Source organism: Prionailurus bengalensis, unplaced genomic scaffold, assembly GCF_016509475.1.
Source record: "Prionailurus bengalensis isolate Pbe53 unplaced genomic scaffold, Fcat_Pben_1.1_paternal_pri Un_scaffold_66, whole genome shotgun sequence".
In the NCBI taxonomy this organism is placed as follows: domain Eukaryota; kingdom Metazoa; phylum Chordata; class Mammalia; order Carnivora; family Felidae; genus Prionailurus; species Prionailurus bengalensis.
The window spans coordinates 107,325-127,424 of record NW_025091166.1 but is presented as its reverse complement, the minus strand read 5'-3'; the positions used below and the strand labels follow the sequence as shown (position 1 = coordinate 127,424).

The following is a 20,100-nucleotide window of genomic DNA, read 5'->3' as shown; positions in this document are numbered from 1 at the left end:
TATTTGTGCAATGTGACAATCCCTCAGTCAGTGCTTTAATTACAAGTTAAATATTTTGTTAATTTTCTATTTTTTACGTTCATTTTGAGAGCAAGCACTTGTGTGAGCGGGGGAGGGGAGAGAGAGAATGCCAAGCAGGGTCCGTGCTGTCAGCGTAGAGGCCGATGGCATGCTCAAACCCCACAAACCGTGAGACTATGACCTGAGAAGAGATCAAGAGGCAGACGCTCAACCAACTGAGCCACACCGGCACCCCTAGTTAAGAATTTTTAAAGCAATTTCCATTATTTTATTCTCATTATAAGTTTAAAAATAGCTTTTACTTAATTTTCTTAGAGCATCGTGGCCTGAAAACCAGAGCCATGGCACTGAGGCCTGGAGTGTAAGCTGTGGGCCGCCCCCCAGCGCCAGGGGAGAAAGGTTCTGTTGGCCTCCTCTGAGGATGGCTGGCCGGATGCACCGAAGACACTCCAAGCCAGTGGGACGGTGGCCGCCGGTTGCGCAGGAGAGGCCGACGTACCCTCTAACTGCTGGATGTGTCCCGGTACGTGTCCCCGAAACCCTGTGGGCGGCCACCATGCCCATGGCTCACAGCGGACGGAGGCCTTGGAGGCGGCACAGTGGGACACAGGCCTCCCTGCACCTGGCCCTCACCACAGCCCAGCCTGGCTGGCATCCTGGCATCCAGGCCTGATGCTGCTTCCTCTCACGTGTGGGCAGGATGGTTTTCTCTTGCATCACTGTCTCCCCCGCACATCTTAGTACCTGTCCAGAGTGCTTTCTGTCTCAGTAGTCCCTGAAAGTGTCTTCTACCAACGCAGAGCCCCCCCCCACACACACACACACATTCGTGGCCAGGAGAGGCTCGGCACACTCGAGTGAGAAGATCAACTGGAAGTAATCCCGATGCATGCCAGAGGTCCTCTTGACCATTGTCCACTGTCTTCTGCTGTCTTCCTGGACAGTCCAGGGCCCTTCCTGTGACCCGAGAGTCCTCTTCCCTTGGGAGGGTGGGGCTCGCCCTCCCCACCCTGATGGCTCTGGGACAGGACCAGGCAAGGCAGGCCTTCTCCAGAAACAGGTGGACTGAGGAGGTGGGGTGAGCAGTGGGCCCCCTGCAGGCACATCTATGTCCAAATCTCTGGAACCTGTGCATGTGACTTTATTTGGGAAAGGGATCTTTGTAGGTGCAGCTAAGCGGAGGACCTTGACACCACCCTGCGGTCCTCGGGAGGGGAGGTGCAAGGACGGATGTTCTTACGAGAGGCGGCAGGTAAGATACACTGAGGGAGGACAGGACAGTGGGCAGCAAGCAGCGAGGCTGGCAGGCCGCAGCCTCCCCGCCCCCCACCAGTTTCTGCCCAAGCAACGGTGGCTGAAGACACAGCGCTGGCCTCGAGGCAGGACTGCAAAAGGTGCAACAGGAAGACAAGGACAAGAAACAGCAGAATCCGGGCCACTTGTTCCCACTGAGGAGTCAAGCGACAGGAAGGTAAGAGAGAGCAGAGTTCGGAGATCTTGAGAAACACCATCAAGTGAAGCCATATCGGCAAGAAGGAGGAAACAACCCCACTTGCGCATGTGCCTGCTGCCCCTCTGCAGAGGACATGGGGACAGATCACTCCCCGGACCACGGAGCACCCTTCTGGGGGGGGCTGAGCGCTCAGCTAGCAATAGGCGAGGAAGAACACGTGAAGCCACGATTACCTTCAGATCACACGATGGGACACTGGAGACAGGACCTGAAGGGCAGCAGTGATGAGGGTTTAGTGACCTCCGGTAGGAGTCTCTAGCAACGGGGGAGTCAAGGGTCTTCGGTGGGACCTGGTGGGACTGTGGAAAGGCCTGCAAGCCTCGGACGTTCAGTGTGGAGTGAGCACAACCAAGTATGGCTAAGGAGTGTTCTCAGAGAGGCGAAAGCTCTCGACATCTGCTCGGCGCTGGGTCTGTTTCTCAACTGACATTTGTTTTTTAGGCACAAGTGGAACCACCAAATCAAGTTTTAATAAAACATCTGCAACTTAATGTACCTGTGGTGAATTGATCTGTTTCCAGAGACTTTCAGATGCCTAAGGCTTGCCCAGCTTTGGTGGGGAAGAGCAGATTGTTACATGTAAAAAGCAAGGAAGCACTCTGTTGTTCCAAATCTCACATTTAACACTAAGGACTAGGAAGTGCAGAAAAAAAAAAAATAAGAAATCAGCCAGCACAGATTCTGAACAGGAAGACAACAAGCTAACTACGCCCTAACGGAAGAAAGATGGGAAGGATTACTCCACAAAAAGGGAACGCAGCATTCAGAGGAGTAGCCGATCAGTCCTGGCAGGAGAGACAGTCCAGGAAGATGAAACCCAGTGATCGTCAGCTGTGCCCACCACACACGGACCACGGGTCACGGTGTCCATCCGCCAACCCGATGGCCATGTGCTCACCGTGGCGGGGAGGGAAGGAACCGTCCCAGAGTCGCCTGAGCGACAGGGATCTTGTGCCAGAGCCTCATGAGTTGGCCTGGTGGTGGCTGCCAGCCCCCGGTGCGGGCAGACCCTCCCGCCTGCCACACCGGCTGGTGTAAGACTCAGCACTGGGTCTGAGCTTCGGGAGAAGCAGCCTAGTGGGTGCCAGGGGCTGAGACGATGGGGAAGGATGCAGCCCTGGGCACTTCTTGGGACCTTGAGAGGACAGCAGCAGGACAGGAAAGCCCACACACAGGATGGAAGAGGAGTGGAGACTGGGTGGAAAGCACGCGCCTGTACACACATGCGCACACGCACACACTCCAGTCTCCTGGGGTCCTGGAGGAAGAGCAGCCTCAGCTGGCCCTGACCGTGGAAGAGTCGCCCTGCCCTGTTGGCCTATTGCCTGGGCCCCCGGCTGCACTGATTCCGGGGCCGCCACCCTAGGGTCTGGGCACTTGGCCCTCCTGTGGAGGACACCCCTGTCCTGAACTTCCACTTCCAGCTGTGGTATTCTATCAGCTGGTTTCCACACTACTACTTCCACGTGGCACAAGTGCCTTCATGGCCCCGTGCACCAGAGAAATCCACGGCAGCCACTTCTCAAGTCAATGGCAGCTTATTCTCACTAGTCTTTATTGGCAGTGGGAAACGCTCCACTACTGCCTTGAAAGCCAGCAAATAATTCCGTGATAAAAATAGTTCAAAGTAGACGGTACCTACTCTGTCATACAATCAGGAAGTTCACAAAAGATTAATAGAAAGACACAGGGAAACTGTCAAACGTCCAATGTAAAGAGACATGTCGTTTCTATCTCTGTACCAGCTGCATAAGAAATAAGGCACCATGATCTGAGCACATTCCTGGGTGGCTTTTTTATATGCCACCTCAAAATTATAAGTTACGTTGGCTACTTGGATAACCTGAAATGGCTGTCTCCTCAAAATCTACACATGGAGATGGGGCGCCTGGGTGGCTCAGTCACTTAAGCGTCCGACTTCAGCTCAGGTCATGATCTCACAGTTTGTGAGTTCGAGCCCCACGTCGGGCCCCGTGCTGACAGACAGCTCGGAGCCTGGAGCCTGCTTCGGATTCTCTGTCTTCTCCTGTCTCTGCAGCATCCATGCTCATGCTCTGTCTCTCTCTCTGTCTTTCAATAATAAAGCAACATAAAAAAATTAAATAAAATCTACAAATGGAGAATGAGGTCCATTCCTTAAACTTGTTAACAAACAAATCTAAACAGCTGATTTCCGAAAGAACAATAAGGCCTTTATTAGAGTTGCTCTACATTGTTTCCAGGATCTTGCATCTTGCTCTGTACTGAGCACCCAGCACCCTGGCCCGAGGTGGGAGACCAGTGCACCCTGATTGGTCCTCTGAGAGTTCTGCTGCCAGGGGTCTAAGGTTCGGGTTGGGGGGGAGAAGGGGGCGGGCAGGGTTTCGGGGAAGAGGTGGCCAGGTTGCCCCACCCAGGCTTTCTGGGGCCTCAGCTCCCAGGTTGTGCGGGTCACTCCAGGCAAACTGCCCAGGCCCCCAGGGACCAGGCTCAGAAACAGCATACCGGCCTGGGAGATTTTCACAGTGTTTCCATCAGCTTTCCACTCCAAGTTTCTTTAGCTGATAGTTAACACCAGATATTTTTACTCTGTTCACACTGCAGAAGAAAGCATTTCTTGCTAGAAAAAGTGTAGTTAAGGTGAGTCATTAAAATACAATGACAATTGCTGCAAATTAAGTCTGATTATATCAAAACCATGGGTGTAGAGCTAAGGGACATTCGTAAAGGATAATGCAGGCTGTGTCACGGTGATTTTGCAAACGTGGTAAAATCCTTTTCTCTGTCAGGGTTTCTTAACAAACAATTAAACAATGATGATTACAACACGTGCACAGGTTATAAAAGCCCTGTATTTGTCGTAGGATTTATACATACAACCATGAGAGTACATACACTTGAAAGACTAAACTGAGATATAACAACATCAATTGATTCCAAAGGATATTTATAGCCCGGATATACATGAAAGTAACGAACTATCTATAGGGAGTGACAAAGTTACAGAAATGTACGAAACATTAAATGCTAAATGAGTTTCTCGATGCTATTCACGAATTTTTCAGTAATTAAAAACTGTAATAAAATATCTCAGCGTCCATATAACAAGGATTAACAGATGAAAGATCTGGTTGAAGTTTCAAATGTAGTCGCTGCTGGGCTCTGCGTGCTGCAAGACCATCGGGAGAAGCAGTGTGGGTAAACTGCAAGATAAAGGAAAGAATCAGTCTTAAGACATCAGCCCGAAAAGCACCTTCCAGGGCCCCAGGTGGGGCCTAGCGCGTGCCCCCCCTCCCCAAAGACCTTCCTGGCTGAAGAGATTTGAGAATCTAGAGAACATATGAAGCATTTTGCATTACCAATGAGAATTATTCGATTGAGTTCATACTGGCTTAAGACTGAAAGTTACCAAATTAAAAAAAAAAAAAACAAGATGAAGGAATCAATCAACTATTCTTTTTTTTTTCAGGATTTTAAGTAATCTCCACTCCAAAATGGGGCTCAAACTCACTACCCTAAGTTCAAGTGTCATAGGCTCCACCTGGCCTCCAGCCAGGAGCTCCCAACAATCAAACACTGTGGCTGAGACAGGAAAACAGAATGAGAGGAGAACAAAGCCCACCCCCGAGGCCCTCAGATCAGGGAGAAGAGGGCTGGGCTCCGGGGCCCACACCCGAAATCTCCAAGTTCAAACTCAGCCCCTCAGAGGGCAATGTGCTTCCACTTTTAAAAGCTAATCTCTCAACTGAGAGGCCACCAGCGTCACTCACGTGAGGACTAGAATCCTCTTGGGCCTGGTTCATTCAAGAAGGTGTGCGTAAAACAAGCCAGCCAGGGCCTGCTGACCTAGGAGCTCCACCAGACCAGGCAAAGGCCAGTGCCACTTGCTCCCGAACGACCGGGAAGGTCAGCTCAGACCTGGAAAATCTCCTACTGCTTCGACAGCAATCCTGCCTCCCTACCACAAAAGACATTAGCAGACACTGAAGCCAAACTTCTTTTTTTACGAAAAGAGTGGAAATACAGTTTTCTCCGGAAAAACTGAGAACACACCAACCTCTTAAGTGTAAGCACACAAACACCAGAATCCTCTTAGCAGGTGTAGAGAAGCTCATGTGTCTGTGTGTGTGTGTGTGTGTGCATGTGTGTGTGTGTGTGTGCGTGTATGTGTATGTGTGTGTGAGTCTGTCTATGTGCATCTGCGTGTCTGTGTATTTCTGAAGTCCCTAAGTGAGCCTGCTGCGGCTGTCCTGGCTCACATGGACATTGCGCAGACAGGACATGGGGTGTCCGACTGTGGCCTGCATGGACGGTGCCCTCTACTCACCAACAGGAGGCGTCGGCAGGATTAAGACATGACTGCCTGAATCTAGCCTCTGTGGTGCAGATACTATGCCTGCTCCAAGCAACACAAGGGGCAGCGTGCAAATGCAGCATGCGGTTAGTCTTGAAATAGCACATGAGGGCACAAATACAGCCACACACATTCCAAACCACAGCAGCAACCACTGAGGGCTCCCGGGGCACTTCTGAGTGGGGTTCTCTCCACCCGCAAGCAGCCGGGGGAGTCCCCGGGAGTTCACTCTCAAATAGCAATGGGGCAGTAGAGGCCATGAAAACACTTTCGCCGTGTCCATCTGCCATCTTGTGAAAGAGGGGCCAGGGCTGCCCATCACATACGTAGCTCTGCAAGTGTCGCTCTGAGGCTGGTCCAACGCTCTGAGGACACCCACGATGCCTAGTTGTAGTAGTTGAGAGAATACGCTAATATTCCATCAGATAGAAAAGTTAAAAAAATCTCTTTCACTGTGAACCTTTGATAAGCAGAAGTGAGGAGTAACCTTAGATCATTTGAGCCTGAGCATGCCATAGCATCTGAACGCCTTGTTACATATTAAGTCGGCCATTCTCCATCAGTGTTCACATTCCAACCCAAGAGCCTCCCATACCTCCGCCAAGAGGCTGGGGCAGAGCAGCACGTCACATACAGACCAGCAGCATCTTCTCTGGCTGCATAGAGGACAGAGAGGAAGTGACCCAGAAGCCTGCAGGGAGAGTCTCTGCTGACCCAGCAGGTAAGTCAACAGTGTCTTGATCTACATTGCTATCTCTAAGAAGGTGCCCTCCTGAAGCTTCTATCATCATCCTGGGAAATTACAGGACACATTGTGAAATGAAAACCAAAAATATATAGTAAGGTTACCAGCCCTTTAAAATGACCTCACTCTGCAAGTTTGTTTACAGCTGTTTACCCCCATTCCTGACAGCCATTGGGGGCCCCCTGCCCAGACGGCTGCCCCAGGCGGTAAAGGAGGCAGGGCCATATTTGTGCCAGGACCCTGACCGGGCACAAGTCAGGACAGTCCTGGGCTGACTGGACCTGCCGCACTGTCTTTGTGAAATCACCTTCCTGCTATAGAAGATACTACCTTTTTGTTTTCAAAACAGTCTTTAAGCTGCGGACAGTGCTACACGCTAGGACAGTCCCACCGCACCCTTTCACGTGTCCTATTCTCGTCACACTCGAGTGTTCTTATGGCAACGAAGACAGTCTTAAGTAGTGGTGTGGGAGTAAATCAGTCCTGGTGTTGTATAAGGAGAAATCAACACTTCGTGTCTTTTTAAATAAACGACTGTAACCTTCCCCCAGAGCACAGGGCCCTGGACTGCAGAGAGACCTCCAGCCGCCCCCAAAGGCAACTTACAGGCTCTATTGCCAGGCTGCCGTCAATGTGTTATGATGTGAAAAATATTTCTCAAGACTATCAAAAGTCAAATACCAAAAGGAAAGAAACCAAACTCCTCACCTCTGGTAAAATATTGGTTTCTCAATAGCTCGTTGGTTTGGGTGTTTTTTACGTTTTTGCAGGTACATTTATGTAGTTTTGAAAGAGACACAAACAGTATGAGTTGTGGAAGGGCAGAGGGCTAGGGAGAGAGAGAATCCCAAGCAGAATCCCCATTGTCACCGCTGAGCCCAACGGGAGGCCCAAACTCACGAAGTGTGAGATCATGACCTGCGCTGAAAGCAAGACTCAGATGCTTAAATGATTGAGCTACCAGGCACCCCTGTTTGTTAGATTTTCAGAGAGAGAGGGAGAGAGAGAGAGAGAGAACGATTGTGTGTGAGTGAGATAGGGGCAGATAGAAAGGGTGACAGGGGACCCAAAGCAGGCTCCACGCAGACAGCAGCCAGCCCAATGCTGGCCTCAGACTCACAAGCAGTGTGATCATGACCTGAGCCAAAGTCAGACACTTAACCAACTGAGCCACACAGGCGCCCCGAAGCTCATTTGCTAATAAATTAAGAGCTAAGCTTAACTTGTAAGGTAAAATTATCTCCGCATTTGGAAGAGTAGTCTGGTACATGATTCCTACAAACATAATAATCTACGTTCCTGTTTTTTTTTTTTTTTGATTTTACTTTTAGGAAATCTCTACCCCCAACACAGGGCTCAAAGTCACAACCCAGAGATTATGAGTCACGCTGTCCTCTGACTCAGCCAGCCAGGCATGCCCAAATATAATACTTAACAGTTAACGCAAATTTAGAGATCATTAGGCTGAAAACTTATTTCACCAACCCTTTGGTCAGTCCCCATGACCAAAAGGTGGTTCAACTCCCATTCCAAGATAGTACGAGGCTGAAGTCACGAGCCAACACCCCAAAAGTTATGTCAATCTAAAGGATGACAACATATTGCAATAGCGTCGAAACCAAGACTTCAAACTCAAAACAATACCCATTGAATCCTAATAGTGTATTTTCAATCAGAGATGTTAATGTGGAGTCCATTAATGGGCTTGATTTACTTATCTTTGAGAGGCAGAGAGACAGCATGAGCAGGGGAGGGGCAGAGAGAGATGGAGAGAGAGAATCCCAAGCAGACTCCAAGTTGTCGGCACGGAGCCCGACTTGGGGCTCGACGCCACCAACTAGGAGATCATGACCTGAGCCCAAAGCAAGGGTCGAGCGCCGAATCATCTGAGCCCCCCAGGAAGCCCACAGGAATGGGCCTTTGGGGAGAGGGGTCCATGCTCTCCGGGAAATTAGACAAGGGTGCCGTGGAGGGGGGTTTGCAGTGGGGACACTGAGGGCATTCCCAAAGGTGTACAGTGTTCTGTAGAAGGATCAAAAGATTCCTGATTCTCCACTGAGCCCATGAGTCAAACAGAATTCCACAGGGAAATCAGAAACAGAAGCCATGAAACTTCCACGTGGCACACGAAGCAAGAGTGTTTCTCTCTCCACATAAGAGCTAAACGCACGCCAGTCTCACGAGCCTGTGAGGGGAAGGGACAGGCAGAGCTCAGGCAGGAGGAGGCAGCACCGAGGACTCCGTGCCGCGCAAAACAGACCGGGTTTGGGGAGAGAGGACTAGCTGTGCGGTGAAGCTACGCGCTGCCTTGCTCCAATACAGGTTGCGGGGTCTCCAGCAGGAGAGCAGTGGGCGGGTGCAGACGGCCCGGTGTCACCTGTGTGTTCTGGGTCGGGATCTGCACCAGAAGCGCCAGGGCGGTGACATCGAAGGTCCCGTCTAAGGCCATCAACGTGCCGTGAACGCCACCGTCTACGCGATTGTTGGCCTCCTCTTTAAGGCCAATCGATAGGACCCAGCGAATCACCGGGTCCTTCCTCCAAACCAGCACCTCTGCCGACAGTAAACACCCATGGCCACGGTGGCTGCCGAAAGCTCTCTCCATCACATCCACACCCTGTGATGCAGGACAAGGATCTCCGCTCTGTGCCCCAAGCCTATGCTTCAGCTGCACACTCCGGGTGTTCTGGAAAACCTTCCTCCCGTCAGACAACACTGTTGGCCCCGAGCCTGGGCACCTTGTCACTTCAACACAAACGTCTCAGTTCTAATCGCAAAGCCCGCTTTGTGGACTCAGTTGAAAATCAGAGAAACCTGAAAAGACTCCCCAGCATATGAAGAGACTGTGACGGGACACCTCACTTTCATGCAAAGTAATAAATATTGCATCTCCTTTAGGAGACATCGAAAAATCACCAGATGATTCACTAGTTACTTCTGGTGAAAGACTGCTTCTGTCAACTGTGAAGAGATTTAAAATGAAGTACACAGTACAGGAAACACATATACCCAGTTCATTTCCAAGGTCTTTCACTAGGTAAAATAACAGTTGTTCAAACACATGGACACGCTTAAAACACTTACAGATCGTGATTACATTTCTCTGTAAGAACTCTGTAAGAACTCTGTAAGAACTCTGAGACTCATTCTCCTGAGGCGGACATTGTCAACACTAGGCACCTTTCGTGGAGCCTTATGGGGCTCTACCTCACCGCCACCTCCCTGAGAACTTCACTCCTCATAGCCCACTGTACCCAGAAGCCTTACCAGAAACAGTCGGTTAACACATATTTTATAAGTGACGTGTATATGCTGTATTCCTTCATAAAACAAGGTAAATGTGATTAAGAAAACCATAAAGAGGGGAAAATACGTTTACAATACTCTACTGCATGGAAACACATAACTTGCATACAAGTGGACCTGATCTTCAAACCCTGGCTGTTCAAGGGTCAACCGTATGTTTCTGGGACTGGCCATGCATGTCCACAGAGACCACAGTATGATCCACTCTCAGACACTGCGTTATACCTATGGTAACCCAGAAGCCAAGTCAGCGATTTGAACATCTCAGCCCCGGAGAAAGTCACCTACACACACTCTGTGAAACTGAATCAAATGCTGGGGCAAACGACTCAATAAACGCTGTCCTCATATGACCAAGTACTGAAACCGTACCTCCCGAAGATGACAAAAGAAACGTAGGAAACACAGTGAAATGTTTTGGCCAATTTTGTGACCTCTGGACTTACAAGACATACACATTTCTGGGAGCAGTGGGTGTGAGAGCCAGAGGGCACTTTCACGAATCTTAATGTTTTCATTACAGAAAGTATAAGGATGTGGAAGAAAACACACCGGCAACATCTAAGGGACCGAATTTTCCCAGCATGGTTCCAGGAGCAAAAGGCCCTGGAGGCCTTTTTATGTCCGTGGAGGACATAATACTGCTTTGCAGCTATAGAGTCTATTGAACAAACGAACAGCTACTGCTTTAAAAACAGGTACAGCTGAAAAGTGCTCAGCAAGGTGACAAGAAACACAATGCTTATTTTTTAAAGTTTTTGGTGTTTTTCAGCTTGTCCGCCCAATTTGCTGAGTCCCAGGGCACCTTGGGAAGGGTTTTCAATTCAGTGGCTCCAATCCAGTGGCTGTGGGGAAGCAGAGTGATGAAATGGGAGGTGGGGGGTGTCCACAGCCACGTGAGGTCTCCCGACACGGGGAGGGGTCTGCAGGCAGAGAGACCACGGATCTAGAGGAATGAGGCCAGTAAGACCACCCACACGCTGGAAACACGCAGGGGACACCAACCTGGTCAGGCAGGCTCGTCGCTAGCGTGGCTGGGGTGGACCTTTTGTCTTCTGGTGAGCAACCAGCGGATGGATTTTGTGATGCCCTTCTTCTTGGGGGCGTTGGTCAGTGAGTCCTGGCTATTGCTAGTTTTGCTGAGGCTGCTCAAGGGGCCATCCCGAGAGCCTGGGGATCTGGGGACGCACAGGAGAGCATCTTCCACGCGTGCTCGTCACACGACACACCGCCCCACGTGATTAGAAGCACAATCCCCCAGCTTCTAGGGAGGGCTGCGCCCTGGGAGCTGACACTCTCTCCCTCCCAAGTATATCTGGAGTCCAAGCACCTTGGGTTGAGAACGCTCGGCACCCCACCCTGGCCGTGACCCGGGAGCACGGAGGACATGCACACCTGAGCCACCCCAGGACGTGGTGCGAGGAACAGAGAGGCTGCTGGAGCTGCCTGGTGGGGGTGGGGGGAAGAGAGCATGGCTCCTGACAGCCCCACAGGGCACAGTGCGGCCCAGGGGAGGAGCCCTAGGGAGCATGTCACCCAGGATCCCCCGGGAGGAAAAGGGAGGTCTCAGGACGGCTGGTGCGTAGGATCTGAGCAAACGAGGCTGCCCTACAGCCACCAGCATCACAAGACTCTGGTCTTTTCCCCCTGCCTTTTGCTCTGCTGGCCACACCCAGGGCACCCAGGCAGGTATCCCAAGAATGACGTGCACGTAAACTCGGTTCATTGGCCTCTCTTTGGAATCGCTGTTCCGACCCTTTCTCCCCCATGTAGAGATCAAAGGTTTCTCAGAGCTGAAAACCAGCGCACAGGCATGTCTCCTACGATGCCTGTGCCCCTTACTTTGTGGCGTCCCTGATGTCCTCGTGGCTGGCCTTGTGCAGTGCCCCTTGCTGCAGCCTGTCCAAGCTCAGGGACCTCTGGGAAGAAGGAGCTGACGGTACACATCGTGTCCTTGCCGTGCTATCTTGTGACTCTTCCTCCAAAGGCAGCAACTGTGGGGTGGAGAGGAGAGTGACATGAGTTCACCGTGCACCCAGACAGAGGAGCACACAGCCCTGAAATCACAGCCAGCAACTCATTTGAAAAGCTATGAGCTGTGCTTTGTGCAGCGTCCAAAACGACTTCCTAGGATCGGCCTAACGCCAGGCGAAAGGGTGGATTCGCGTCCGGGCAGTGGGCCCACTGAGACCCCCAGCCCATCTGCACCGAGGGGTGTACCCTCCCAGGACCTCGCACCACCAGGAGCCCGGCCACAGAAGGTAGAGGCGGAGACCCAAACCATGTCACCATACACCACGGCCAGCTGAGAAGGAAGGTGTTTGTTTCCTGACGCCATTCAGGGCAAACCCTGGTGAGCACGGAGCCCTCCCATGCACGATTGTCCAAAGCTCTTTGTTTGGGGGAAGTGGAGCGAGCTTGTGGCCTAATCCACTGTCACCTCTGGTGGCGATGCAAGGCTGGAATCTACGGGGACGTGTGTAAAGTGACAAGGCACCCAACCCCCTGACCCCACACTCGGGTCTGACTTCTGCTTCTCGGGGACATTTCGGTTGATGTTACAAACTGATGGACTCATCTGCAGCTTACAGACAGTCTGCTCGACACGGTGGAGACACAGCGTCCCTTGGCTGCCGTCACGACAAATGAACCCCTTCAGACTCCATTTTTCCTTGTGTGACAGGCTGTGGGTCTGCGGCTATGTGGCTGTGGGCCCTGGAAAGGACCGTGGGGCCACGGACCCGCCAGCGTTACGACCCTTGACAGGTCCTGGTGGTGAGGCAGGGCCGGATCTCACGAGACACACGTGTAGGACTGGTGAGACAGGCACAGCCAACTGGGTTTGTACCAGGGCCTCCGAAGCTGCATGGGGCTCGGGACACCCATGGCGGTCAGCACCAAGTGGAGCTGAGCTCAGGGAAGACACAAGCTTAACCAACAGCTCCAAAACACCTGCCTCCTCTCCTGATTTCCTGACAATCATCAGACAACAAAAGGCTACCTTAACAGGCTACAAATTATCCACATAAAACCAAACAGGGTCAGACTGGCTCAACACAAGTAGGTTTCATACCCAGGTGGAAGCAAGGATATGGAGAAAACAAACCCAAAAGGGAACAGGACAGGGAGCCACACTAGCGACCAGGCTATGAGGTGAGCAGAGACGGAGGGTTCCGGGAGCACACCCTCCCCTGTGTCACAGCGCAGTCCACACACAGGCCCCCGCCCAGCACTGGGTCCTGCCAGACTTGTGCCTATGGGCCATTTCAGTCTCAACCAAAACGGGAGGCTCCCGCCAGGCTGGGAAGTGCAACGCCCGTGCTGGCCCTGTCTGCATGGACCTGACGCCCACTGCCCGTACACCTAGACTTCATCCCCCAAAACCTCCAAAGAGCCCTCCAAGTAGCCATCAGTGAGCTGCGGGAGCAGGCCGTCCTGCCTGGGTGTTCATCACACGACCCTCTGTTCCTTGAGAAAGTCTTGCTACCGAAGAAAAGGCAGCACGAGCCAGCAGAATGCAGGGCGTGCTCTGTGCCCCGGCGCCGATGTGAGCTCCTGATCTCTGAGGACCGTGCACCGAGGGGCAGGGTGTGGACACCCCCAGGGCCATGAACCTTTCGCTGTCCTCCCTTACCAGGAGACCAAAGCAGGAAAAAAAGACGGTGATGAATACACCCCGGTCACAAAACAACCAGGGACCGAACTGGCACTTGAACGCAAGAATTCAACTGAACGGACACACCGTCTGTGCAGTGGAGGGGCTCCCCCAGCTGCCGCCCAGCTCTGTATCAGAGGCACGGCCCTGTCAGCGCATGGCTGGGAAGGTCTGGGATGGGGGTCCGGTCCAGGGAGCAAGGCATCCCAGTTATGAGGCGGACTCTCTGGTCGAGGGTTCCGTCCCGAGGCACGGCGCTTCCCCATGAGAATGGGCACACCCACATCATTGTCCTCTGGACACAGGAGGTGGCCTGTCCCAGCGAGGGGCACTGTAAATGGGAGAAGGGCGCCCGAGCAAAGGTGGGGTACGTGGCAGAGTGGTGTCGTGGCCAGTGTTTGCCCTGCAAAGTGTCCTCATGCACAGGACCCAGGCTCTCAGGCTCTGGTTGCACATCTGGAAATGGGTAACCACACAAGCTGTGGCTCGCGGGGATGTCTGTGAGGGCCAGGTCACAGGATCCTAAACCACTGCACACACCAGGTGGCGAACCCTAAGAGCTCTCTGAATGCTGCTGGCTACGGCTGTCAAAAGTGGTGATCTCGAAATCGAAACTCTATGCCTCTGCTTCAGTAATTTCTCTTCCTAGAAACTTCTATGTCTCATGGAACTAAGTACGCAGCGCAGCGAGCAAGACACAAACGAGAGACAACGGTGAGCTCTGGTGGCCGTCGCAGGTACCGTGGAAACCGCACGCCGCGCTCGAGCTCCCAGTGGCTCCTGTACTTCCCCGCACACGCCAGCCGCTCGTCCTTACCCAGCTGTGGTGCTCACTGTGAAGAGACGGGCACTCTCCCCCACACCACACACAAACACAGCTAGGTTGCACTACGAAACACTTTCGCTTTCTCCGATGCTTCCTTACATCACTAGGCTGACAGAGGCATGCAAAGAAAGGAAGAGAAATCAGATTTACTGCACACTTGGAAGCTACAATTTCCAAGACCAAACGAGGCAAACATATTTTAAAGAGAACAACAGGACGGATATAATCGAGAGAAGATTTAGAAACAACCACGCCTGGAAGCAGCACTTTGTTCCACCACACATCTGAATGTAATAGGTTATTCGACATTTACCAGAGACACTACCAATTATCACTCAGGGATGGAAAACTCCATTACAACATACACGACTTATTAAAACATGGCATCTTGTAGAACAGAGACATCTAACAGGTGCCTATTCGAAACTTTCCTGTAACTGTTCTCCTTGTTGAAAACCAAGTTACACTTTTACAGTATCACCCTAGGGGATGCCGAAGTTCCCGCAACACCTTGGATAACACCAAACAAACCCACTCTGTTAATGCCCTGCTGGACGTGAATGTGAAATCCTGACCTAGAATTTGATTGACAACCTCTCACAAATCACTGTGCTGGTTACAGGAGGGTGTCCTGGGCAGGTACGTGATAAAAACGGGCTCAGGGGCAGGTGCCGGCTTCACGTTGTAGGAGTCCTGAGTTTCAGTGTAGAAGGCAGTACTTGTGCTCAGTAAGCCCATGAGATTTGGAGTCCTGAACACGAGTGTCGGCACCGCAAAGCGTGCTGTCTGTATCGAGCTTCCGTTCGTCTATGCTCAGTGCCTTATCTCTTTTGAAGAAACACTTCGTTTACAAATTATTATCTGGATCATACCCGTATCCACCTGTACTATACAGTGATACGCTAACGACAATTTATGACTATTGGGGCAAAACCCCACTCTCTAATGACAAATGAAGATACAGGAGAAACAACACGAGCCAGCCACGAGTGACCACAGACGCTCCAGGGCAAAACAGCAAAATGACAAAACACAAACCACAGAACTTTTACCCTGTGTCTCCTTCCAGCTAGCACTGCGTCTCTGCTCCCAACCAGAGTTCAAGTCCTCCAGAAAGCTGCCCCTACTGTGTCTACACAGACTCTGGAACTCTGGCGAGTGGGCTTTAGCGCAAGGGCTCCTGGACCAGACCACCGTGGTCCTCGGCCTCCACCTTGCCTGGCCCCACCCAGCACGACCAGGCCACCGGGCTCCCTTTCCCTGAGCACCTGGCTCACTGAGACCAAGCTCACCGCTTGGTCTCTGCCAGTTCTGTCTCTCTCTCTCCACTGCCACACTGGGCAGTGCCCAGAGAGCCACCCTTGCACTCTGGGGCTATCCACAGGTGCCCATCTAGGGACTTGTCAATCATCTGTCAAACAGAAATAGATAACTAACACACATATCACCTTTTACTTCCCATTCGCTGCTGGTCTCCCCTCACTACACTGTGCACACATAGGGGTGCAGGCCTCTCCTCTGACTTTTTATCTATTTATTGTTTTCTTTGTTTTATTTCAAGTGGGGGAGGAGCAGAGAGAGGGAGAGAGAGAGAATCCCAAGCAGGCTCCAGGCGCGGTCAGCGCAGAGCCCCATGCGGGGCTGCGGGGCTCCGGGTCTCGATCTCACAAACCCAGAGATCGTGACATGAGCAGAAATCAGCAGTCGGACGCTTGACCGACTGAGCCACCCGGCGCCCCTCATCTGGGTTTTTCAGTCATGCTGCACCCTAGCTCTGGGACGATATCTGCACCAAACTTGTTCCATGACTACAGGTGCTCAAAACTTACACAAATATATAAAAATATACGCGGCTGAAGAGACAAAGGACAAAAGTACTTAAACTCCAAAGGTGAATTCTTTGTTGTTTAAGGATGAATACACATGTTCATTTAACCTTCGTTAGCGTTTCAAACCCTTACTACTTTGCATTGTGCTGTGCTTAACACTAGGTCCTATCTGAATCCACATTGCTACTTTACACAAAGAAAGAACAAAAGCTCTCAAAAGTAAATTCTAAGGCAGCAAAAGAAGAATGGGGGAAGGGGAAAAGAGAAAGCAGCCTATCAGTCCTTTAGTTCCAGAAGAGCCTCACAGACAGAGGAAAAGGCAGGAGACATTGGAGCAGGCAGGTGGGTCCCACGAGAGCCCCCAGAGGATGGAGGTCCTTGCCTTGGAAGGCTCATGTCGCAGACGGGCCACACGGCCTTTCCGGTGGCGCCGCAACACCGCGCTGCTGCTGCTGCTGCTGCTGCTGGCATCCGTGGGGCTGTCCGCCAGACGGAACCTGGAAGCTGGGATGCTGCCGACGTGCGTCCGCCTGAAATACGGAGGAAAACAATCAAACAAACACGCACACACACACCAAGGTTGTTATCTAAAGAAAAGTGGACTTTGTCAGCCAGGCCAGAACCCATCCATTGGGAAAATGAGGTCAGAGAAAAAGGTCTCCAAGGAAGGCGTCTTTGCCCCTGGCTCCAGTGCAAGCCCGCTAGCCGGGCCCTGTGGAGACAGGGTCTCCCGGGCCCAGCAGGTGCAACGCATCCCCGCGGCCCAGACGTCCCCGAGGTGGAGCAGCGCCTGCCCCCAGTCAAGCTGTCGTCCTGCGTGTCTGCACCACCTCCTGCCCAACTGACCGGAAAGCACTCCTATACGTCCCTCTGGCCTTCACCTGCCATCGGCCCACGTGTGCCAAGGCCCTTGCTGTGATGCCAGGTGACCCCAGGTTTTCCTCCACCAGCCACTATCGGGCGCCCCAGGGGCAGTCGCAGCAGGATCCTCGGGAACCACACCTCGCAGCTCCCGTACACAGGAGGTGGCAATGCGCCCGGTGTTTCCAAGGCAAAAGCGTCTCTGGCCTCTGTGCAGTTAGACTAACAGACAAATGTCCCCCTTGGCCACAGAAGTCTCCAGAAAAGTTCCATGGAGCCCCGAGCCCCTAGGGTGGAGTCACTTAATTGGGCTGTCAGCTGCTCCCCTCAGCAAAGGCTCTGGGCACGAAGCTCTGGGCAGCAGCTGTGAAGGAGCACCGGCCAGCCCACGTGCCCGGCCTCAGCCACGGGCTCACCCTCCACACTTGAACCCTGCACGGGAGTCCAGTGGCTCCTTGCTCTCTGGAAAAGAAGAGAGGCTGCCTTCCATTTCACCAATCCTTATGGTCTCGGGAGACAGAACACGCCCATCTGATTCACATCAACTAGAGAGGGGGCCCCTGGCGTCACCCCTTGTGGCCTGGAGACAGAGCCACCACGACAGGGCGTCTCCTCTGTGGTGCTTCAAGCTCTTCTCTGCAGCCTTTCAAGAAACGTCATTGACACGTGCTGCCTCAGGGTACTGATTGCTTCTAAGACAGCCAAGTCGGGACTGCCCGCTGGCCACAACCACCTTCCCCTCCTCTGGTCCCCCCATTCCCAGAACAACTGCTCACCTGAGCTCAGGTGGTCTAGCTTCACCGCTGTGCGGCCACGACACATCGCCAATCGGGGAGAGCCACACACGCCACCCCGCATGGGACCTGGCATGGTTCATGGCTCCACTGAGGTTCGCGTGTGTCCCCTGACTCTGACACCCTATCTCAGGCTCCCTGGCTCCCGACCCCACCACCCTGCACCCAGTCCTATCCCAGAGCTCTCTCCCATCTGCCCCGCCTGCGTGTGGAAGTGGGTCTGACACCTTTCTTTTCCTCTGCAACCCAGACCATGTCATCTTGCTAGAGGACGACACAAACAGAAGACGTGGCTATGAGGTCGTGCCAGGAGGGCTCAGCTTTCCAGCCTGCCTGCCGCCTTCCCAGTCTCGTCCCCACGGCCTCTGGCCGCTCACGGCGACACAGCTCCCAGCAGCCTCTCTTCTGCCACCACACGAGAGAGCACTTTGGGAGATGGCTTCAAACAGACCCTGTTCCTCAGCCGGTCTCCTGCCCGGGGTCTTCTGACCACAAGGCCACCTGTGACCGCGGCCAATGCCTCCGCAACCACGGGAGCACTGCGATCCTCTCTATCCTTCTCCTTGGCCAGCTCACCTCAGGCGGGTGACGGGCGTGGACGTCCCTCTTATGGCAACTGCCCCAGGGTGCCACCCTCCAGGGGCCTGCACAGCCCCTTCCCTTGAGAACTCCAACATGCACTCGAGTGGCCTGCACCGCATCCACTGTTTGCTCCCTTGGCCTCCTCACACATACCCGTCTTCAAGCCCTGGAATGGTGACACTCAGCACACTGGTGTCTTGCTGGCGAGGATCTCCGTCAGCCAAGCAAGAGGCTGCTCTGTGCCTGGATCTTCCTGGGTGCTTCTCTCTCCGGACACACATTCGCTGTGCCACCAGTAGTTCCGTGGACAGGGAGGGCCGCTTGTGACTCTACCTGCACTGACTTCTCTCTCCTACAAGCAGGCTCAACAAGGACAGCCACAGCACACCCTCGACTCTCCCGAGAGCCCCCGTCGGCAGCCGCACAGACCCCAGTGAGGCCTGAGTGGGCCTGCCTTTGGAGCAGGAGCCTCCTTCCTGCACCTAAGGGGGCCCAGTCAGCTACTCGAGGCACTGTCACACCAGAATGACTCTCACATGGTACCCATTTCCTACAAAGAAGCAAGCAAACCTTTTAATACCTCGCTGACAATTACTGTCTGCAGGACGCAGCTCACAAGCCGGCTGACCCACTCCCTCACAGGCGACTCACCAACGTCCCAACAGAGTTACAGCGATTACATGTCATTCTCCAGTCTTTTCAAACATATAAGAAACTGCGAGCACTGCGCTAACCCCACCAATGTCAAGGTGACCTTCACAACCATGGCCACGTGTGCACTCCCATGGTGACCCCACTGGCGTTGCGGAAGGGACCATAGCTTCCAGGGATGCTGGGCCGAACCTGGCACGCTGGACCCCTCCTAGCCCCACACCATCACTGCCACACTCGGTGGAGGGAGGCCGCAAAGAAACCCACCCAAACACGAACAGAACTTGCCCTAACTTCCACTCCTCCTCCCATGGCTGCGAGCTCTGTCATGCCTCCCGGTCTCCTGAGATTCCAAACCTAACCTCTGGAATGAGGTTGTACTTCTCCCTCTTGCCAACTACTAAGCTACCGGCTCCCTGAGCTACATCCAGTCACTCTGCCCATTCGGCCAAAGGATTCCTCTGGAAGATACACAGCAGGTGCCAACATAGGTGTTTGTGAGGTGGTTCATGTTAGGCACGGTGAAGGGCAGTGTCCCCCCCAGCCCCGCCCCATCATCAGTTAGCCGGTCCCTGGAAAATGGATCGCGTCAGACTACAACACACTCAGGGTTATTGTGTGTAACTCTGATCCGGTTCGGGTCATACCATAGCACACCCACGGTTCTACTTTGGAACCATGAGCTGGTTCACGTCATACTGGTGACAGAGGGAAGCCGCCCCCAGCCGCATCTCAAACAGATCTGTGAACCGGGAAGTGTCATACCCGTGGTGAAGCGAAGAGCCTCTCACTCTTGCCCGCTTTAATACGGCCCTCAGTGCTTCCAAGTTCCGTAGAAGGTGATCCTGCAAAGCAGCAAATGACAAGGACACTCACTGCAAGCAAGGTTAACTAGTCTTTGCATCAGGAGTCCGTTCAACACAGAGCACAAACTGGTAGTGGCCAGAGGAGAGGAGAGTAGGGGCGGTGGGCAAAAGAGATGAT

General features: G+C 53.0%; 1 protein-coding gene across 5 annotated transcripts in view; it reads right to left on the bottom strand.

Moving 5' to 3' along the window:
* Positions 1-4,345: 4,345 nt before the first annotated feature.
* LOC122478453 (liprin-alpha-1-like) overlaps positions 4,346-20,100 on the bottom strand; it is a 33,419-nt gene continuing 17,664 nt past the window's right edge. For 4 of the 5 annotated variants that reach the window (XM_043572050.1, XM_043572052.1, XM_043572054.1 and 1 more), the window contains 5 exons: positions 19,882-19,961; positions 16,611-16,758; positions 11,761-11,912; positions 10,924-11,096; positions 4,346-4,716 (listed from right to left, as the gene is read on the bottom strand). In XM_043572050.1, coding sequence (XP_043427985.1) covers positions 10,928-11,096; positions 11,761-11,912; positions 16,611-16,758; positions 19,882-19,961 — 549 coding nt within the window. In that variant the 3' untranslated portion in view covers positions 4,346-4,716; positions 10,924-10,927. Of the gene's footprint in view, positions 4,717-8,472; positions 9,230-10,923; positions 11,097-11,760; positions 11,913-16,610; positions 16,759-19,881; positions 19,962-20,100 lie in introns of those variants that run through there. The other variant, XM_043572051.1, reaches the window with a different exon arrangement.